The sequence below is a fragment of the Simochromis diagramma genome, unplaced genomic scaffold (assembly GCF_900408965.1).
Source record: "Simochromis diagramma unplaced genomic scaffold, fSimDia1.1 OVJJ01000389.1, whole genome shotgun sequence".
Classification (NCBI taxonomy): domain Eukaryota; kingdom Metazoa; phylum Chordata; class Actinopteri; order Cichliformes; family Cichlidae; genus Simochromis; species Simochromis diagramma.
Window position 1 is genome coordinate 1,471,357 of NW_024387227.1, and position 20,155 is coordinate 1,491,511.

General features: G+C 37.3%; 2 protein-coding genes across 2 annotated transcripts in view; both read right to left on the reverse strand.

Moving 5' to 3' along the window:
* Positions 1-14,888, reverse strand: part of iars1 (isoleucyl-tRNA synthetase 1) — a 57,468-nt gene extending 42,580 nt beyond the window's left edge. Inside the window, exons 1-10 of the mRNA XM_040052246.1 lie at positions 14,762-14,888; positions 13,586-13,709; positions 10,645-10,801; positions 10,425-10,544; positions 10,093-10,175; positions 7,353-7,470; positions 7,068-7,215; positions 2,198-2,285; positions 549-609; positions 249-344 (exon numbers count right to left, since the gene is read on the reverse strand). Of these exons, the coding sequence (XP_039908180.1) occupies positions 249-344; positions 549-609; positions 2,198-2,285; positions 7,068-7,215; positions 7,353-7,470; positions 10,093-10,175; positions 10,425-10,544; positions 10,645-10,801; positions 13,586-13,709; positions 14,762-14,864 (1,098 nt within the window). The 5' untranslated portion in view covers positions 14,865-14,888. The remainder of the gene's footprint in view (positions 1-248; positions 345-548; positions 610-2,197; positions 2,286-7,067; positions 7,216-7,352; positions 7,471-10,092; positions 10,176-10,424; positions 10,545-10,644; positions 10,802-13,585; positions 13,710-14,761) is intronic.
* A 1,240-nt stretch (positions 14,889-16,128) lies between these two features.
* Positions 16,129-18,822, reverse strand: rpl29 (ribosomal protein L29). The gene is made up of 4 exons (XM_040052289.1): positions 18,744-18,822; positions 18,211-18,263; positions 18,000-18,064; positions 16,129-16,306 (listed from the first exon to the last, which is right to left on the reverse strand). Exons 2-4 carry the CDS (start codon positions 18,245-18,247, stop codon positions 16,214-16,216), a joined length of 195 nt encoding a protein of 64 aa, XP_039908223.1. The 5' UTR covers positions 18,248-18,263; positions 18,744-18,822; the 3' UTR covers positions 16,129-16,213.
* Positions 18,823-20,155: the final 1,333 nt, after the last annotated feature.

A 20,155-nucleotide genomic window follows, 5' to 3' on the forward strand; every position in this document is an offset into this window, starting at 1 on the left:
ATCAGATAAAAACACCCAATAAATCCACATAAGATGTTGATGCTCATAAGATATTTGTTTAAAATAGCATCCCAAGAATCTATGAAGTAACTCATCAGTCGAACCTTTAATTTTTCTGCTTTTTATGATTACTACAAACCAAGAGCAACACTTCTTTAACATTTAATTTTACTTTTTGCAGCTCCCCCTTATGTAATGAGCATTGCATGTTGTCAAAGTTGCATGATTTTAGAAAAGATCCTACTTACAGCTCCAAAATAAGGTGCCTGGTGGACCACTCCTGTGCCCTCTTCCTCTTTGACATAGTTATCCGTCAAAACCTGGAAAGCTCCTTTCTCTGAACACTGAATTTAAAAAAATGACATGACATTAGGTGAAGGGTGAGGACAGGGTGAGTAGTACAGCAACAATACAAATGCATGGATGCATTTAGATGTAAATAATAGAGGTGTCACTGTGCTGTGTTAATTAAAGACAGGCATACTGTTTAGTTTCAGAAAAACATTAGACATAACTGTGAAACAACCAGGAAGAAAAACTGTACTAACCTTTGCAAAGTACTGGAAAAGAGGCTTGTATTTTTTCCCTTTCAGTGTCTTACCAGGAAATCTAAAAAGCAAATAAAACACTTGAAACCTTCCTACAATAACTTTAATTCATAATTACTGCAGACACAAACCAGCAGAAAGCTGTACCATCACAGCTTCACAGGACAAAAGAAGTTTCCTCATATTGATTCCACTTTTTAAATCCAGACACCAGTTTGTTTTTCCACACCAAAATCTTTCTAAACAGTGTCCCTCCAACTGTTGAGCTCACACAAAATAAATGAGAAGAAAGGAGCTGAACAACATGTTGATGGACTTATCTCAGTCACCTTGAGCTAGAACTGTGAGCAGTAGCTTTATGTAATGGTGTTTAAGCCTTAGAAGCAGCAGAGAGTAATTTGAGGACGTTCTTAGCCTTGAATTTCACCTCTCAGGCTCACACCAAAAAATTCAGACAAATCATCTTTACGATACAGTTTTTATAACTTATCTCACAGTAAAGGATAGACGTTAAATGTTTTTCTTTTTAAAAAGGGAGGTGATTTCACTTGGTAAGGACAGAAATTGCCTCAGGATCTTTGTGAGATCTCCATTTAAGGGCTGTGTTCATATTGGCAGCTGAGACAGTCCCGATGCACCGTTTCTGTAATCATAGTTCAAATAAAGGCGTCTGTGTTTAAGGGTTTTGTCCTTGTGGAAGAAGAAGAGGAAGGACATTTTTTTTGTCTTGTTTACATCACCGGTTCAGTTATCTGATATACAGGATGAGAGGGGATAAATCATGCCTAGAAATTTGCTCCATCAGGTTTCAGTAAATTCTGTAGTCTTTATTCACTCACTTGTTTTCGTCATCTCACTACGCTTTATTTTTTTCTGCTATGTGCTTTCTCTGTGCTCCAGACTCATCCAGTGAGCTGAGAAATTGGAATTGTTCCCCTTTCTGCTGCAAAGAACAACACTTAGCTGGTAAAATACAACCTCTCCTAATCTGGCTGTTACAAATTTTAAAGTCATAACTCAACAAAAAACCTTTGACAAGAAACATTAAATACAAGTTTCTTACTCGTTGAAAAAGGCAGCAGCTGGGTTTCAAGTACAAAATGTTAACATCGCATAAATAACTATAATTATATAATAACAACTATATTTCCAAAACAATCATGTATTGCGATCTAGACTTTCACTTCAACTTTTTCCAATTAAATTGAGACTAAAAACAAAAAATAAAAATCTGGAAATGCTTCAGTAACTACATAACACAACGCGGTTGGTTTCTCTTTATTGCTTTTCAGAAGCATTTGTCAGCTGAAACAGCTTTAATTTTGGAAAGCAAATTAAGGCAACTAACGTAAGTCATGACGCCAGCAATCAGGGCACAAATCTAGAAATGCTACTAACAAAAAGAAACAGCTGCTGCTGGCTTGTATTTTGTGTACCCTTTATTCACAGCTCTGGTTGCTAGCTGACTTCTTGTTAATAAAGTAGGACTGTATTGTACAGTATATTCACCTAAGGGAAATTACTTCCCCAGTAGCTCAGCAACAGACCGCTGCACTTTGGTGCCAACAGACTGAAGTGTGCACATTTTTAAAAATTTAATCCTTTGAACTTTTTATCTTTTTCTTCACTTATATAGCCTTTGTACTCACTTGTCAAGGATAGTGTACTCGCTCTCTGACTTAAACAGAGCCCCCAGTCTGGCCTCCATCATGATGTAGGTCTTGTGTGTGGTATTATCTAAGAGACAAAATAGAAAATCACGTTGGTTTTTAGTTTTTTTGTAATTTTCTTGCTTTTTCCCCATCACACCTGTAGAGAGCATCAATCCAGATAAATCATTAACCAAAGACTCCTTTTACCAATTAATTTGCTACTGTTAAATGTAGGTCCACTTTAACCACAAACACTTTCAATGTCAGGCGATAGAACGATGTAGATTTGCAATGACTCAACAGTTATTCAGGCAGCTGACTGAAAAATTTTTAGTTTGTCTACATCTGAAATGGATCACAAATGGTCATTCATTAAGCAAAGAACATATAACAGCAAACTTCATATCTTTAGGCGTGCACTGCTGGTCAGCAACAAAGATTTCTGAGGATGTAACTAGTGCATTTTCTTCACGTGTAATAACACTATTAACATAAACATCTTTATTTTTTACTTAACAGTCATTTAGAGCATTGGGGATGTACTCCTATAACTTCGAACTAATACACACATAATAGACAATTACATTTTGTCACACTAGATTATGGCAACAGACTTTTTACTTTCATTGCTCAGTCCTCTCAATAGTCCAGAACACAGCAGCTAGGTTGCTAACAAATTAGCCGATGGCCATACATCACCTCTGTTCTTGCTTTTTTTCATTAGCATCCAAAAGGAAAAAAGGAAATGCAGAAATGCACTTAAAAAATGTTTTTTAATTACATATAAAGCCCTACACGGCCAGGCTCCTGTATGTTTAACGGACCTGTTGAGACCTTATTACAGCGATCTGCCTCACCAGTCACCAGCTCGGGGCCTTTTGACTGTTCCACACTGTGATCGCTTAATCTTAAACATCTTAATCTTTAATTTTGGCTAAAATTCATAATAAATGTATGTATGTATAAACAGATATAAGAACTTACGCTTGACTGTGTGCAACAGCTAGTTATTTATTTTTTTACATCATTACTCATTCCTTCCTTTCTTTGTGATGAAAAACATGGCTGTTTTCAGCTCTTCATCACACCATCTTTGAACATTTAGCAAGTCCAGAGCAGACCCATAAATTAGATAAATAGAACTGGGGGAAAAAAAATAAATGAATAATAAAAAGATACGACAGTGGACCTGGTCCTCCAGTTGCTCAATCTCATAGTATAAATAGCTAAAAATGAAACCAGGTCCCTGTTGCATTTTCCCCTTTTTCCATATAGTTTTGAAATCTCACAGTATGTATAATAGAAGGGGAATGACAAGGCAGATTTCTATGATGTGATGCGTGGGGGGTATCCTGGTGATTTTTCAAAGTCTGTCATGTAAATAGCCACAGCAGCATGATTTATCTTTATTGACCTGAATTTCAGGTGATGATAAATAGCAACTCATCCAACATGGCTCAGATCCATTCGTCTCATAACTGTGCTGTATTCATGTCTGAAGGTCGATTTGTGAATAATAATAGTAACAGTGATGTAACATCTTGTTTCTGATAGGGTCCATTATCATCATCATAATAATAATGATAGCTGTCATACAGCCGTCACTGAGGGGGGAGAACTGAACCTTCTTCTACATACAGCCAAAAACAGATTGTAAGAAACATAAAAAGACGAGTCCCCAGTAACAGCAAAGATGACACTTGTGAAGAGGGCAAAAACCAAATGGCCTGAGACACTGAGACACAAAAAAGAGCGACAAGAGGGCAGCATCAATAAAAGATGTTTCTTCCCCTCAGTCGTGTGACAAATGACTGCACAGCTCAGACCTGCTGACAGCCCCCAACTCAAACAGCGACAAAAGCAGCGAGGGAAACAGGCAGACGTTAAAAGAGACGGACTGAGAGGGAATAAGCACAAGGAAGGACGAAAACAGGTGAATTTGAAAGCAAAGAAAGCGATAAGAAAAGAGTAGGAAGAACTGGGATGAAGATCGAGTGAGTGAACAAGGAGAGATAAAAAGAGACTGAGCTGATAAAAAAAAAAAAAAAGACCACATTCATTGGTATTCCAAGGCGGTCTCCCATGCAGCACAGGCGGTGCAGTAATGATAACAGACTGTGCTTCAACACTGCCCCCTACAGTATCATCTGCGCTACGCCAAAGTAAAAGGAATCTAGGTCATCCTTTTAAAAACCCACCAGTTTCTCTCATAGGGAACCAAAACCTACAGCAGGAGGGTAACAGAAAAACAGTAGCCACCTCTCTTGAGTATCGTTTTTTTATATTTGAACAAGGACAAGGCTTTTTTTGAGTGGCCTGATTTGAGATTCAGCCACATTTTCAGGTTTGAGCTACACAATGTCTCTCGCACACACACACCCCTACCAGCTAAAGCCAAAAAACACATCTTGATACATTAAAATAGGAAAAACAAGTGTTAATGCAATAAATAAACAATAGCTGATTTTTTTTTTCCAGAGGTTATTAGTTATACATTTGCATTTCCTGTTAACATGTTGCTGTAAGATGATTTATATATGGCTATATAAATATAATTAATTAACCCTCTAATTATTGCAAAAGTTTTGTATTTTTGCATTTAAAAAATTGGGAAAAAAGTGTATACTTTGTTTCATCAACTAGCTTTCATTGGTGTAGCTCTTTATACAACAGCCATGCAATTAATTAAAATGAATGGACTGAACAAAATAACAGCACCGCAAACTAAATCATGACAAACAAAAACAAACACTTTTTCTGAAACTTCCATCAACCCCTGTGACCTTCATGAAAGCAGGATTTATTGTAAGAATGTTGAATTAGACTTCTGCATTAGTTTTCATTAAGAAACTGGAAAATGGGTTTGTGTACAGTACTGTTGTTCAGCAGAATAAAAACTGGATTAAGGTTGTTAAAAATGTGTCTTTTAACTATAGTAAACAAAACATCTGTAATATATTAAATTGTAGTCTAGCTTTACTCTCTTTTTTTGCAGACTATAGAGAAAGTTTTAGATCTTTCTGTTTAAAAGTTATTGCTTAAAATTGCAAAAACACTTTAATGCCTTTACTTTAATGCAAGTTGGCCATTAGCGCAAACAGTCTTATGTAAGATTCTGTTGTTTAAACCTGAAAGGAGCAATTTAGGTGGGTGATTGTATTTTCACTTAAGGATAAATCCTGCATGATCATAACTGATGTTCATGCAAGTTACTGCCTGTGTGTTTTGTTTGAAGATAAAAACAAAGTTCCAGTCACACCAACACATTACGGGTCCATTATTTCCTACGGGTGCAATTTGCAAAGGCAGCACTCCTCTTCAGCTAATTTGTTCTTGTTTGTTCTTTCTGAATTAAAAGAAAACAAACATCTATCAGCTGATACTGTGGTCCAAAACACTAAAGCCACAAGGGAAACAAGATTTTCAGTCAGAAAAGTTTTGCCTCAGGCATCAGCATTTAAGCACTATCATTTAACAAAACTAGTTGTCCTGAGTGGTGCACTGCAAAGGAAGATTAATGGGTTAGAGTGGTATGTCGAGCCTGAAGCTAGAGTTTTCAGCAGCACAAAGGTGGCTGTTATTTGTTTTCTTTATTTAACCTGGCTAGATTACAAAACAACTTCACTAAACACAGCTGGCCTTAGCTGCCTTTAATCACCATGTTCCATGATTCTATCATGGCGATATGATAAGAGTGAGAGAAATTTTCAGCTGAAGGTTACATATGCTAAAATTGCTATGCCGTATACTGCTAATGTCACAAAATGAGACTGTGCAGTTAACAGTTCCATAAACTAAATGTCTCACAGTGCCACTGGAATTTATATGCATTCAGTAGATCAGTGTTTCCCAACCACTGTCCCGCAAGAAATGATCAGGTGTACCGTGGAAGATTATGTGGTTTCACCTGACTGGTACTCTAAGCGACCTGCGTGAGTAATGGGCAGAACAATTACATTCTCTTCCGCTAGAGGGCAGTACAACCTGTTGTTCCAATTAAATAGGTTGCCAACTGCCAGTAAACAGAAGAGGACATGCTGCAAGTGAGATAACACTGCGCATAATAGCAATAAATAAATATTTGAAAAGAAAAAGTAGTCAATCTGACCTGGGTCCTGGAGAAAATTTCAACCCAGATGAAGGCCCTAGCAAGAGTAGTGGTCAGAAGAAAGCAAAAAAGGTATACTGGGGACAAACCGCTATGCCTGGTGCATGGAGAAAAATCATCAATATGCTTTTGGTGACATTTTTGTTTGCCGTGTGATTTCTCTACTGTGAAATATGTGCCGTGGCTCCCAAAGGTTGGGAAACACTACAGTAGACGATACAAAAAATGAATACATTTGTTCTTTAGACTCTTAATTCTCCTTAGCCGAGTCTGTTTTAGGCTAAATTGCTGATAAAGCAACTAACATCTATTGGCATTCATCACAGGGAGAAATCGCTCACTCCTTCACCATAAAACTGAAACATTTTTGAATGCACTTCCACTTATACTCAACTGTATCAATCATTAAGAGCACATATGTCATGTTATCAATAAATGATAATACCAAGTATGCATTAAGTGGTAAAATAAATATACTGACCTACCAATTTACAAGATTAACTATTTTCTGCTGCATTCCTCGTTTACATTTTTACAGTTACAGTGTTGCTTTTTGTCATAATATTTTCTCTCATTTTCTTCATATCTCTCCATGACCTGCTCCTCTTTACTGTAGCATTTAGTAATTGGCTGAGTTAAAAAAGTGTAAAACCACTGATTGTAAGGAACGAGGTGCATAACTGCAATGACTTGAAGAAACAGCAACCCTTGTAGCGTACCTGGTTGCAGCACACGACGTGTGCTATGTTCTTTGCTCACCTTTGACCTTGACATAAAGTAATTCTGGGTTCACACACAGGGCCAGGTTGCTCGGCAGTGTCCATGGTGTGGTTGTCCAGGCAATCAAAGCAACATCCTCATTCTCAACCAGTGGGAAGTTGACAATCACCGAGGGGTCCTGAACATCCTGGAGACAAGCATTAAGCATAGAAACAAGGTCAACTTTGTTTTAAGAAGTACAGTACCTGCACTTACAATAGAGGCAACCATAGCCATGTTACATTACACCAGCAAATATGTAAAGAGGTAATGTTCTGTGCCAACCTTGTAGTTCTGATTGGCCTCAAAGTTGGACAAGGGGGTGTTGCAGGCAGTGGAGAAAGGCATAACTTTGACACCTCGGTACACCAGACCCTTGTCATACAGCTGTTTGAAAACCCACCTGAGAGAAAGAAAAACATTTTAAAACAAAGAAGAAAACATCAACTCCACAAAACGCAACAAGTTTCAAAGATTCTGTGTCTAGTAAGTTAAACTGCAACAGTTTCACATATGAATACATAAAATTGTTAGCTTTATCTCTCTGGTAAAAGTTAAAAATCGTTCAGACTGATTTCCCACATAGCATTCATCAGATATGACAGAGCATTTATGAAAAGAGTCAGGTCATGGGCCAGTGGTGAGAAGAAATGAGAGAAGGTTAAGTTAAAGACCATTTTATATTCTCCCACAGGCTGTATTACTGATGAATTTCAAAACTTATTTTCCTGCTAAAGCCTTTAATTAATAACCAATATGAGTGCAAAGGGATGCTCATCCTCACTTCTCACAGGGAATCCATTGATATATTTTGCATCAAATGCATCATCTATTATCACCAGAGAGTGAATTCTGATGCAAGTATTACAATATATAACAGTGCACAAGCACTGCATACAAAGACATAAAGCTGGGACTTGCACTCTTCTACCTTTATGTTAATATGCAATAAACTACAAAAGCTGTGCACAATGTTATGTGAACACAATGTTGTTTTGACTGTTCACAGACCTAAATGTGTAGAACAGAGCATATTTCCTGCCCTCAACATGGCTATTTAAATGTTACAGAGGAAATCTTGACATTGAGCATCTGAAGGAAGAAAACAATTGCCTAACACAAGCTAAACATGTTGCTTTTTTCACTTAATACAAGATATTTTGACTTGAAATGAGTGAAAAGAAATCTGCCAATGAAACAAGTGAAAATTATTTAGTTTTTCTCTAGTTACAAGATTCACTGTCTTGAAACAAGTTCATATAGCTTACTGGAATGTTGCTTTGTAGCTGATTTTGTCTTATTTTAAGTGTAATGAGATATTTGACTAGAAATAAGACAAATATACTTGGTAAGATTTTGAGTTTTTGCAGTGTACATGCAGAGGGCTCTATATCCATAAATAACTTTCATTTTCAATAGCGTGCAAATCTCTTGAGCCACACCTCATAGTGTTTGCATTAACTTTTGTCTTTAAACACAATAGCTTAAAATGTTTTGAATGAATTCTGATAAAACTTTGTAGGGGTGTAGAGTGGGGTAAAGTTACTTGTTAAATTATGTATTGCATCCACCAAGGTATTCAAGGTCAACTCAATAATTTGTTGGTTAAAAATTGACAAAAAGCCTTTTAGTCATAGTTTCTTACACCTGCAAGTTGTCTGTTATTGTCAATGTTATGTTATGTCAAACTTAGAGGAGAACTAATTCTTTCAGATTCTTTGAGAAAGAGCAAATTTTAGATGAAAAATCGTGTATCTCAGCATGCTGTAAAGTGTGTCCTTAAAAACTTATGGAAAACCTGAGAGATGCATCTGTCCCTCTATCTGCTTTTCACTGAAGCTTCATCAGAAATGCTCTCAGTGGAAGGATGGCTGTCAAGAATCTACTCTTAAGGAAGGGAAACATAGAGAAAAGCCTGGGGTATGCCAAATTGCACAAGAACTGGACTGAAAATCAGTGACAGCAGGTCTGACTGAGTTAAGAATCCAAACTGGAGATTTCTCCTCATCAATATGTATGGAGGAGGTCAGGAGACAGGTACAACAGTGAGTGTCTACAGGGATTTGTAAGACACGTGGAGGTTCTGCCATGGTTTGGGGCTGCATTTCAGCCAGTGGCATTGAAGAGCTTGTCAAAATTGATTGAACCATGAAGGCTGCAAAGTACTGTCACACCACCATGCAATACCACCAGTAAAGCATGTGATTGGCAACAGTTTCATTTTCATTCATTACAATGATCCCAAACATACTGCCCATGTAGTGAAAGCATAGATGGATAGAAAAAAAAAATTTGAACATAGAATGGAAAAACAAAATACTTTGAGTGTTCAGTTGGAGTAGAAAAGCACTATAATAAGTATTCATTTACCATTTACCATATCAGACAACATTACTGAATTGGTGTGGGATCACACTGACATAGAACACAACAGGCAACTGTTTAAATTCTACAACATAATGGTCAAGTCTCACTGAATGTATTTTGGGATTTTGCAGAAGCTGGTGCAACCAGATCAGTCTGATTACGTCGGTTGGCTAAAACAAACAACTGCACTGTCACAAAGCATGCAGAGAAAAAGAAACCAAAAACTCAAGAGTACAGCATATATTTGCAACTTAATGCCCGAATAGTCAGGACCTAACATGAAGTAATGGTTTGTGTGTCTGACACACATCATGCGTGTTGATCTTATTTAATGACAAAGCACCCCCTCTCAGGATAAATCCTGCGTTCTGCCTGAGCTGTCAGATTTAGCCAGATAACAGCTATCCAAAACCTCAGAGACCCTACATAGTCCCCATGAATATACAGATTCTCTTTCAGGTGCATTTCATTGATTTGCACTGCTCTTGGTAGATTCTGCTGCTCATTGTTGAAATAAACTGGCTGCATTTGTGTTCAGAAATTTGCAAATTGCCAATCCAAAAACACCCTTCGATAGCCCCACACCATGTTTTTGCAATTGCTGCAGTCAAAACAAGTCTTTATAAAACGTGCATTTTTCCCCTTTTTACATACATACCAGACAGTCTCCATGAACCATGGGTAAAGGGTCTTGTAGTCATTTTGGAAGTCAATCCATCGTCCCATTCGCTTTACTGAAGCCTAGATACAATTATAAACACACGTAAAAATGAAAAGAACAAATTACCATGGTAAATATATGCAGGGCGATTTGTTATAGATTTTTATGATATGAATTTAGAGGTAACACATATTTACAACTACTTTAGAAGGTCACTCGTTATGCAGGCTTACAAATGCCAAGAAATTCACCACAACATTCAACATGAACCTAGCCCTACTATTTAGTGTAAACTGTGTTTTGCTCTTAGTCAGATACACTGGACTCACCTCCCACTCGTTGGAGTATCTCATTACAATGCTTCGGCATTGCTTGTTGTACTCAGCAATGCCCATTTTGGCCACATCTTCTGGTCCTTTGATCCCCAAAGTCTTATCAATCTCATACTCCTACATAAAACACACAGGATTTGACAAATACTAAATATTAGCAGACCACATTGTAACATTGAATTGAAACATTAAAAAGACAGCTATGGCAAATTCTTACCACAGGTAGGCCATGACAGTCCCATCCAAAGCGCCGGTCCACATAGAAGCCACTCTGGTGGTAAAAGCGAGTAACAATGTCCTTGATGGTACCAGCTAAGATGTGACCATAGTGGGGTAGACCAGTGGCAAAGGGAGGTCCATCGTAGAAGGTGTACCTGGTTTGAGAGATAGGTAGCAAATGCAAATCTTGAATACTGCTATGTGGAACAGCATTTTTGTTAACTGGTAAAACAAACTTGCAACATGCTATACATTTATTTATACAGCACACAGCAAATAAATCTATCAATACTTAAAAAAAACAACAAATAATTTAAGACCAATAAAAATAATCAAAGGAAAAGACACAAAATTTTAATATTTAGAGAATAATAAATCATAAAATAATAAGAGAGACACATTAGGGAGAATGACACTGTAAGTCAGAATCTGAGAAAGCTATTAAAAAGAGGTATTATTTCAGCTGGTATTTAAATACTATTAGTAGGTAGATGACCCAATTCCAGAGTTTTGGACTTGGGCTGTATGAGACAATTGTCAGGAATATGAGACAATAAGGAATTTTTAATTACTAAAATCTGCTTATCGCTGGAGTGAGCAATGTGGGACACAGGATATCTGAGTGAGATATCTAAGTGAACGACATGGGTCATAACCTGGATCATTTTCTTACAAGCACTTATATATGAGTAGGGATGGGTACCGGTGTCCGGTGCCATGATGGCACCGGTTCTGACATAAACGGTAGTAACCAGACCGAAAAGCAGCGCACATTTCGGTGCTTTATTTCGGTGCTTTTTTTTCCTGAGCTGTGACACTTCTAGCCAATCATTTTACGTTTCCGAGGATAGTAGGCGGGGCCAGGTACGTACGTTCTTTTATGCAGAGCTACAGATTAAAAATGCCCAAGGCGAAGCGGTTAAAAGTCTGGCTGTACTTCACAGCAAAAGATGCAAACTCAGCAGCCTGCAACAAGTGCTTTAAGCTGATACTGTGATACTGTCAAAGGAGGTAACACCTCGAATCTGATGAAACACCTGGCAAGGCATAGCGTTTTTTGTTTTTTTTTCAAAAACCAAGAAATGCGCTGTATTTGATAGCTTGCTGCGAGACCTCACACCGAGCACATCTACTGCGGGTGTGGTGCCTGTTATCGGACCCGGAGTTAGCAACATACCCAAAAACCCGAAGAGGAGAGTCCTGGCCCCTAGCCCTGCCAGTGTAGCAGAAATGATGATGATGATGATGGCAGCAGCAGCCGTTCTTCTCTGCGTGAGTAGCTTAATGTTGTTCGTGTAATTTACGTTGAGTAGGCTAACCACGTTATTACATTAGTGCAGGTAAGGTGAACTAGCAAACATCATCATCGCTACATGCGGCTGTCTTCTTGTTTGATGGCAGATACTCCCTTCACCCTGGCCAAAAAGGCTAAAATGACCAAAGAAAAAGTGGAAAACAGCTAAACATGAGAGGTTTTTGGACAAAGTTTGTGTTTTTTCCATTGTTTAAGCACTGCTTCCAGCCAAGAGTGATACCATATATGCCCCATAGCTGCAGAAAAGGCTAACTTTGTTATCTTTTTACAAAAAACAGCTGAACATGAGAGGTTTTTGGACCAATTTTGTGTTCTCCATTCTTTAAGCACCGGTTCGAGCACCGTTTAAGCACCGGCACCGTTTCAAAAGTACCGATTTGGCACCGGTATCGGATAAAACCTAAACGATACCCATCCCTATATATGAGTAATAATATTTTCACAAAAAGCCAGTGTAACGATTTAAGAACAGGCAAAATATGATCATCCTTCCAGGTACCAGTCAGGAGTCTAGGAGCTGCACTTTGACACACCAGTAATAACAACTGTGATATTAGTGTTTTTGCTCAATTCAACATATAATGAATTACAGTAATCCAGTCTCCATGTAATTAAAGCATAAATAACCTTCTCACAGTTGCTGATGAAAATAAATGTTTTAACTTTAGTTAAGAGTGTAGATTGAGAAAAGCTTCCTGATTTGATCTGCAAGTCAAATTTAAAGAATGAATATGAAAATAGCACAGGTATGATCCTAAGCTATGAAAGAATAATGGAAAGTGTAACACTTTACTTTCACTTTTACTTTCATTACACTTTTTTTGAGAGCCAAGTTTTAACCTGAGGTAAACAACAGGTTATTTTCTTAACCAATTATCCAGTCAAGGTCAACGAGGGGCTGGAGCTGACTCCAAAAACAAACAAACAAACAAACAAACCCCCAAACATACAGATACAAGAAGAATATGCAAATTTCTAACAGAAAAGGCCCAGCTGATAATCAGGTTTGAATCCAGAACATCATAGCTGTGACGCAATGATAACACAGTATTTGTGCTTTCTGATATTATACTACCATACACACTTTTCATAGCTACCTTGTTTTTTTTCCAATGGACCTCACATGACTCAGACACTGGTAAGAAATAAAACTGGACAATCAAGAAATACAACTATTTTCTCTGGCTGTTACCAGCTGCCAGAACGCTTAAAACCAATCCTTATAAAACACCCAGCATTAAAGCGATACAACAAAATTATGTCTGCTGTTCAAAAGCACCAATAGAGCCCTCACAATATCCTCTCAAATACAGATTGTTAGCAGCTGTAAGTCATATATTGACTATACTATGACTATTACATTTAAAAGAACTGTTCGTAAGTGTTTTACAATAAGTTATAATAAATGGTGGATTTTTAGACGTTTATACTGGAGATTGTCCGAACCAACACATTCCAAGCAAAAAGCTAACTTAATCTAAACACACTTCAACCAAATTTCAGTATTATCTTAGGTTATTCACAGCTTGTGTGTAAATATGTTTTGTTCGTTAGGAAATGGGAGCACCTAGAGAAAAGCCATACAAGATACAAGAAGAACATGGAAATTTGCACCTGGATTTACCTGGGTCTGTTCTTGGACTGTTTGAGGCATTCCTGGAAGCAGTCCTTTTCATTCCAAAAGTTTATAATCTTCTCCTCTTCAGAGGGAAAGTTAATGTTTTCAGGAACCCGCTCCACCATTGCGTCTGTGAGGACAAACAAAACTCAAATGTTACACTCACAGAACAGGAATTATAGTTTGTACTTCCTGCCAAGATCATCACATGCACAATTTTTTTTAATGCATTAACAAACTAGAACTATAAAGGATCACCTATTAAAATATCCGTAGTTATGCCTATTTTACTTTCAAATTAAAAACTTTTAGACTCCATGACGCAAAAGTTTCTGATCAAATAACTAAACAGAGCCAACGCCTAATGAGACTACCTGTAAGCATATTTTCTAAATGAATGCCTTTCACGCTCCTCTGATAAAGGTTCTTATCTAAAAATAAAACTAAAATCTAAAGCTGCATGCGAAAAAAAATAGTTAACAAAAATAATAACACAAAACTACAGTAGTTTTAGTATTTGTTAGATTAGTAAAAAAATAAATAAATAAATAATCACAATTTGCCTGATGAGTCATGTTTATTGAGACTTTGGAGCACTATGCAACACTGAGTTAACTTCTCTCACAGACTTCTGTATTTTATTGTAACACTGTACTGACTTCTCTAACTAAAAGGACTAAAACCGAGCACATTTTCAAACAATAAACTGAAACTGGCAAAACCAATTTGTAAACTAAATGCATAACCTAAAAAATTATAATAACTCTGCCTCTCATTCTTTGATGTGCCAAAAACCTGTCAGAGCTCAATACTTTCTTAGCAAAACATGCTGTCCCTTTTTTTAGGAATCATGTTTAACCCTGAAGTCAAACCTAGATATATGTTATTTCTACCTCCGACATATAATCACTCTAAATTTGACCAAAGTGATAATTAAATCTGATAAATCACTTTTCCACAGCAGTCAGTTCGCATCCGAGAAATGACGCCTCCTTGTTGTTAGCTGGAAGGTTAAGCTAGTAAGTCGGCGCTTCAGTTAGTTAGCTTGTAGCTGAAGGAAACGCAAAGTTTATTAAAAATTACGTTCAGTCGCTCACTCACACTGACAGCCTTACAGCGCAATGTTGCTGCGACCAAACCTTCATATTAAGGCCATTACTAAGTTTGAATGCAGGTACTCACATGCTGTCCGAACCCGGCTGACAAGACACGAGAAATGATGCAAGCTGGAGTCAGAGCGTGAGCGGAAGTGACGACTAATGGACGGCAAACAGCGTTGTTGCATGAAAATAAAAATAAAACGCTAAATTACATAGACAAGAACAAAACAAAAACAAAACTCCACAAAAAAATCTCCTAATCTTATCTTCAAATTCAGTGATTTGTTTTTTAAATAATGAAACTCGTGTTTTTAAAAAACACTATTAATCTACTTGTTTTACTAACTTTTACTACGACTAAATTATATTTTGTTCCCACTTTGGTTCTTTCTTTTTATATTTTATTCTGTTCATTCCTATGACTATATGCCATCTACTAAAGGTTTAAAAATCAACCACAAGTTTTAAACATTTTTTCTTTCAATTAAAACAAAAACCTTAAAGATTTTGACTACCCTATATTTTCAGTAAATTTACTTCCTGAAATACAAAGACTTTACGAAGAGCAATATAGATCTATTTTCAGCCTCTATGCATTTTTTTCTTTTTTTGGGGGGGGGGGGGGTATTTGCTCTAGTTGACTCCACCTTTACAGGTTTTTTTTTGTGGAATAACAATTCTCTGCCACAGATAGGGCACAAGAGATGTGAAAATGCTGTAAGTCATATGCCTAAGGCACCAGATCTCAGCCACACTGTATGGGCGGTTTGGGTCTAATATGAAAGAAAAGAAAGAAAGAAGAAAGTGTACTTTATTGATGCCCGTGGTGAAATTCCTCTCTGCATTTAACCCATTCATTCAGTGAAGCAGTGGGCAGCCATATGTTAAAGACCGCCAACATCATCAAAACACGAAATGAGTAAATATCATTGTCAAGACACAGTGAAGCTTTTCTGGCAGCAAGGAGGTCCATAACTTCACTTCCTGCTGTTGAATTGCTTTAGTCATTACCCATGTGATAACACCTGTGCAATGATTTTGTGTTCACATGGTAATATCACACTTTCATGACTTCCATTCATGGTGTTTCAAATCTTTGCACGGGATTAAGGAAGGGGGAAAAAGATGCTAGAAGTCAACTTGATTTATTCAACTCCCTTCCTTATTAGAATATATTTCTGTCACAGCTTGTTAGTGATTTTAGAAATCTAGAGAAAGATCTTATTTCTATTGAGGTTGTGCAAACTTCATCTATCCTGATTAAACCGTTTCCCCCCCCAATCTTTGCAATATTTCAAACTCAACCATTATCCAGTTTTCTACATACTTTCAGTTTCGATGAACAAACTAGAGACACATTAGAAAGAAATAAACCCTTAATAACCAATAACATAATTTATTCTATAAAACCAGAGAGAAGCAGGAACCTCAATAAAGAACAATCAGATGTTGGTGTGTTAACAAAGCATAGCTTTATTTCGATGATGGTAACACAAAATGGACTCTGACAGACATGAGGTGATGGGCTAGCTGCTTATTTCTCCATAGCGGCCTTCCGTGCTGCCTTCAAGCCCTTCTTGTTGTGCTTCTTAGCAAAGCGCATATTCCTCAGGAACTTGGGGTCCACCTGCAACAAAGTAAACAAGCAGAGTTAGCAGGTTCACTGAACTGAAAGTTCAGAAAGTTTTCTTCGAAGCAAAATAATAAACTTTAATAACACAATGCAAAAATAATTATTTCATTTTAACAGGTTAGCGAGAGCTTTGGACAGACAGAGTAATGTTAGCAGCTTTGTATCATGTATTAAAACAGTGCTAACCTAAATGAAACTTTGATAAACCTAAACCTTACCTAATCCAACAGTCCAAAATTACCAAGGACCTCTCTGTTACTCTGCACATTCACACACACTTTAATAACCAGATTATAATAATAACCAGGAGGTCTTTTAGCAGTGATCTAATTTCTTTAATGTAAAAAAAAAAAAAAAAAAAAAAAAAAGTACATAAATATGACAATTAACTGGCCTATCTGTATAATTTCAAACCAACCTGTCTCTTATGTCACTGTGTTTATGCCTGATTGGGAGCAGGTCTCTGAATTAATCATCAATCCAGCACGCAACCATTTTAAGGAATTAATAAATTAGCTTGGGTGGGCGGTAGCTAAATAATTGATGAATGCACATTCTGATGATTCGAGCCCACAGCTATAGCAAAGGTGTGTCTTTACGTTGCTAATACTTGCAACAATTCAATTCAATACGTTTGTTTTACTTGGGTTTCCAAAAATCAGAACAATAGTCACCTGAAGGTGCTTTATATTGCAAGGTAAAGGCCCTACTGTCCCAACAAACACCCTATGAGCGAGCACTGGGCAAAAGTGCTAAAGAAAAACTTCCTGTCAACAGGAAGAAACCTCAAGGAGACTAGGTAGGGCCTGTCTTAGAGCATGAACCACTTGTCACCCTCCAGAGATGATTTGTTACCAAAGGGAATTACTTCAACAACTTGAAAATAAATTAATTAATAACTTTAATTAATTAATAACTTTAATTAATAAGGGTCCAGTACTTAAATAAGCAAAAAACTATTCCAACTAAACATAGAAAAAAAAAGCTTGCTTCACAGTTTTGGTCCTTTTGATTGGTATTTGCTACTTCATGCAAAAGCACTATTGAATCAAATCAAGCTACGCCAACTGCTGCTGATCTGTGATCCAAATATAAATAAATACCACAACTCTAGAAAGAACAAATGATGGATGTAAGTAGTTACAATTGTGATTACCTTTTGGAAAAACAGGGCTTTAAACTACTCTTTAAAAAGCTTGACCAGATGTACAACACCTGATGAGTTACCATTTGTTATTGTTAAACAGCTATTTTATAATTTCACAGGAAATTGTCAGGGAAAACACTGCCTGGGCTACTTTTGTCCACACATTGAACTTATGTCACTGCATATAATGCTATTAATACTATTGCTGTTGTTTTATTTCAAAATATTCATTCTTCAAATTAGAAAGTCACTAGTAACAGTAGCACACTGGAAAAGGCTGACAGAAAACGCTGTAACTGTAAATGCTGCTGCAAGCAAACGCCAATGCAACGTTTTACATTTAGAAATACTCCATATATTACATTTTAAGTCAATAACACCCACTCATACCTACTCACTTCATTACAAAAGTTATACAAAACACAATTTACTACAGAGGACTTGAACATGAGCTGCATGCTTGCCTTGCAGATCATGTTCACAAAACCTGTTTTTTTTTTTTCCAAAGACATAAACATGTAAAACTGTAACAGTACGCACCCCCTTCAGAGATTCATATCGCTGTGATCGTGGCTTCTTGATGCCATTCCTGTGGTGTTTCCGAGCTGTTCAAATAAAAAGGAGCGACAATTAATACAAAGCAGCTAGCTTTGCAATATTTAACTACAGGCATGTAGCTAAACCTCAAAGCTAACGCAACAGCGCCACATCTCGGTAAAACGACTTTCCAGTTACTTCAGCAGTTACTTACACTGGTTGTGGGTTGTGTGGTTCTTGGACTTGGCCATTTCGACGCTGGTTAATCTAAAAGTAAAGAAAAGGAGGGAGAAATGCGCATCAGACCTTAATCTGTAGTTATCATCAGTATTAACTGGGATTGGATTAGCATCAGGTGGCTAACGATGCTTCATTCATTTCAACCAGCTGTGTCCGTCGGAAAAAATTCTGGGTAGCAGCAGAATTACGATATATAACTACACATGAAATAAATAATAATTTTTTTTTAAAACTACGTAAAATGACTGTGCGGCTGGGCTGTGCTTAGAAAGACTACCTGGTGGTCGGAAGCTACTGCGAAACTACAGCTCTGCTACACAGAGCGTTAGCGCGCCTTGAACGTCTTTTTCAGGCTATATTTGGGATCCCATCTAAACAATACTGCCATGGATCCATCATTAAGAAAGCCCCTCATCTAAATCACTGTCTGTTTCTTTGCAAACATATGAAATACACTCAGATTGATGAGGATTTTTTAAGAGTCCCCGAGTTGGGGGAAATAGATACCTGCCACACGAACAGACGACAACCGGAAGAGAAAGAAAACCCGAGCGAGCAGAAAAAGATAAAGAGTGGAGCCAAGAGAGGAAGTTAGCGGCAGAAGAACAGATGTGGATGGTGACAGCGCCTCCTGCTGATTGGTGGGTCCTTCTACAACAGGCTGGAGTCTACGACAAGCCACTGGATGTCACTCACAGCCTTTCTGTTTCACAAATGAAAACGTGACAGGTCTGCTTGTAACTAGAAGACCCACTGATTTGATTTTGACTGATTCTCTTCTGCATAATCTTTCACTTTTGTTTTTGCATTTGGAAAGTATATATTTGGAGCAGAACTATATAAATAAAAGGGAAAAAAAAAGCATCGGAAATACAAAACAGGCCAAAATGTATATAAATGCAATTTTGTTGAATGTACACTTCCTTTTTCTCCATGGTATTTTTTCCGTCGTATATGGACTGGTTCTTATATAGCGCTTTTCTACTCTGAGCACTCGATGCGCTTTATACAACTAATTCATTCACCCAATCACACAAACACTTTTTCTAAATTGTTAAGTGCTTACTATCTAACATTCATACACATTCACGCTCCGATGGATGCATCAGAGAGCAACATGGGGTTAGTATCTTGCCCGAGGATATTTGGCATGCAGACTGGTGGCGCCTGGGATCGAACCACCAATCGGTTAGCAGCTGACCTTCTCTACCACCTGAGGTACAGCCACTCCCGTACACTGCTGTAGATTAAGTTAACCATCTCAAACACCTTTACAGTAGGTGTGTCAAACATAAGGCCCGGGGGCCAGAATTAACCATGGAAAGACTCCAGTCTTGTCCACTGCATGGTTTTGAGTGTGAGCTTACACATTTATTTCCTACAACTTAAACCCAAGTCATGCTGACACATATATACTTATACAGTGATATCTTCAAATAATTAAATGTGCAGTTAAACTTCCTTATACCGACAGAATGGGAGTGACGGTTGTGATTTGGTGCTATATAAATTAAATCAAAGCGGGCTGTTGTGGCCCACAATATAAAAACGGGTTTGTCATACCTGCCTTACAGAAAGATGTGTACTGCATGTGGGCCTTTTTGTTCTTTAGATATCTATGATTTCTAAGAAACTGACTATCAAACAAAATAAAATTCATCGATACATTTTCTTAAATTTTCACTTCAGGGACGCAGACAGGTTGGACACCGTGGAGTCTATTGTGGCGCTAAACCATAGAGATAGATGTAGGAAAAAAAAGATAACAAATAAAATAATACGATATATTGCATTTGGGCAAGTGCAGAGATGGCGCTTTAAAATGAAAGAACATTTAAGGTTATTTAATTCTAATCCACTTTTCTTCAGTAAGTATACTTTTTGGTTGTACCCAATGACTGTATAAAAGATTGTTTTCT

Bases quoted from the DNA above. Each gene is read 5' to 3' on its own strand.
- rpl29 (XM_040052289.1), bottom strand. From the start codon at position 18,247: ATGGCCAAGTCCAAGAACCACACAACCCACAACCAGT. The intron at 18,065-18,210 runs GTAAGTAACTGC...TTATTTGAACAG, and splicing joins CCACACAACCCACAACCAGT to CTCGGAAACACCACAGGAAT. The intron at 16,307-17,999 runs GTGCGTACTGTT...ACTTTGTTGCAG, and splicing joins GATATGAATCTCTGAAGGGG to GTGGACCCCAAGTTCCTGAG.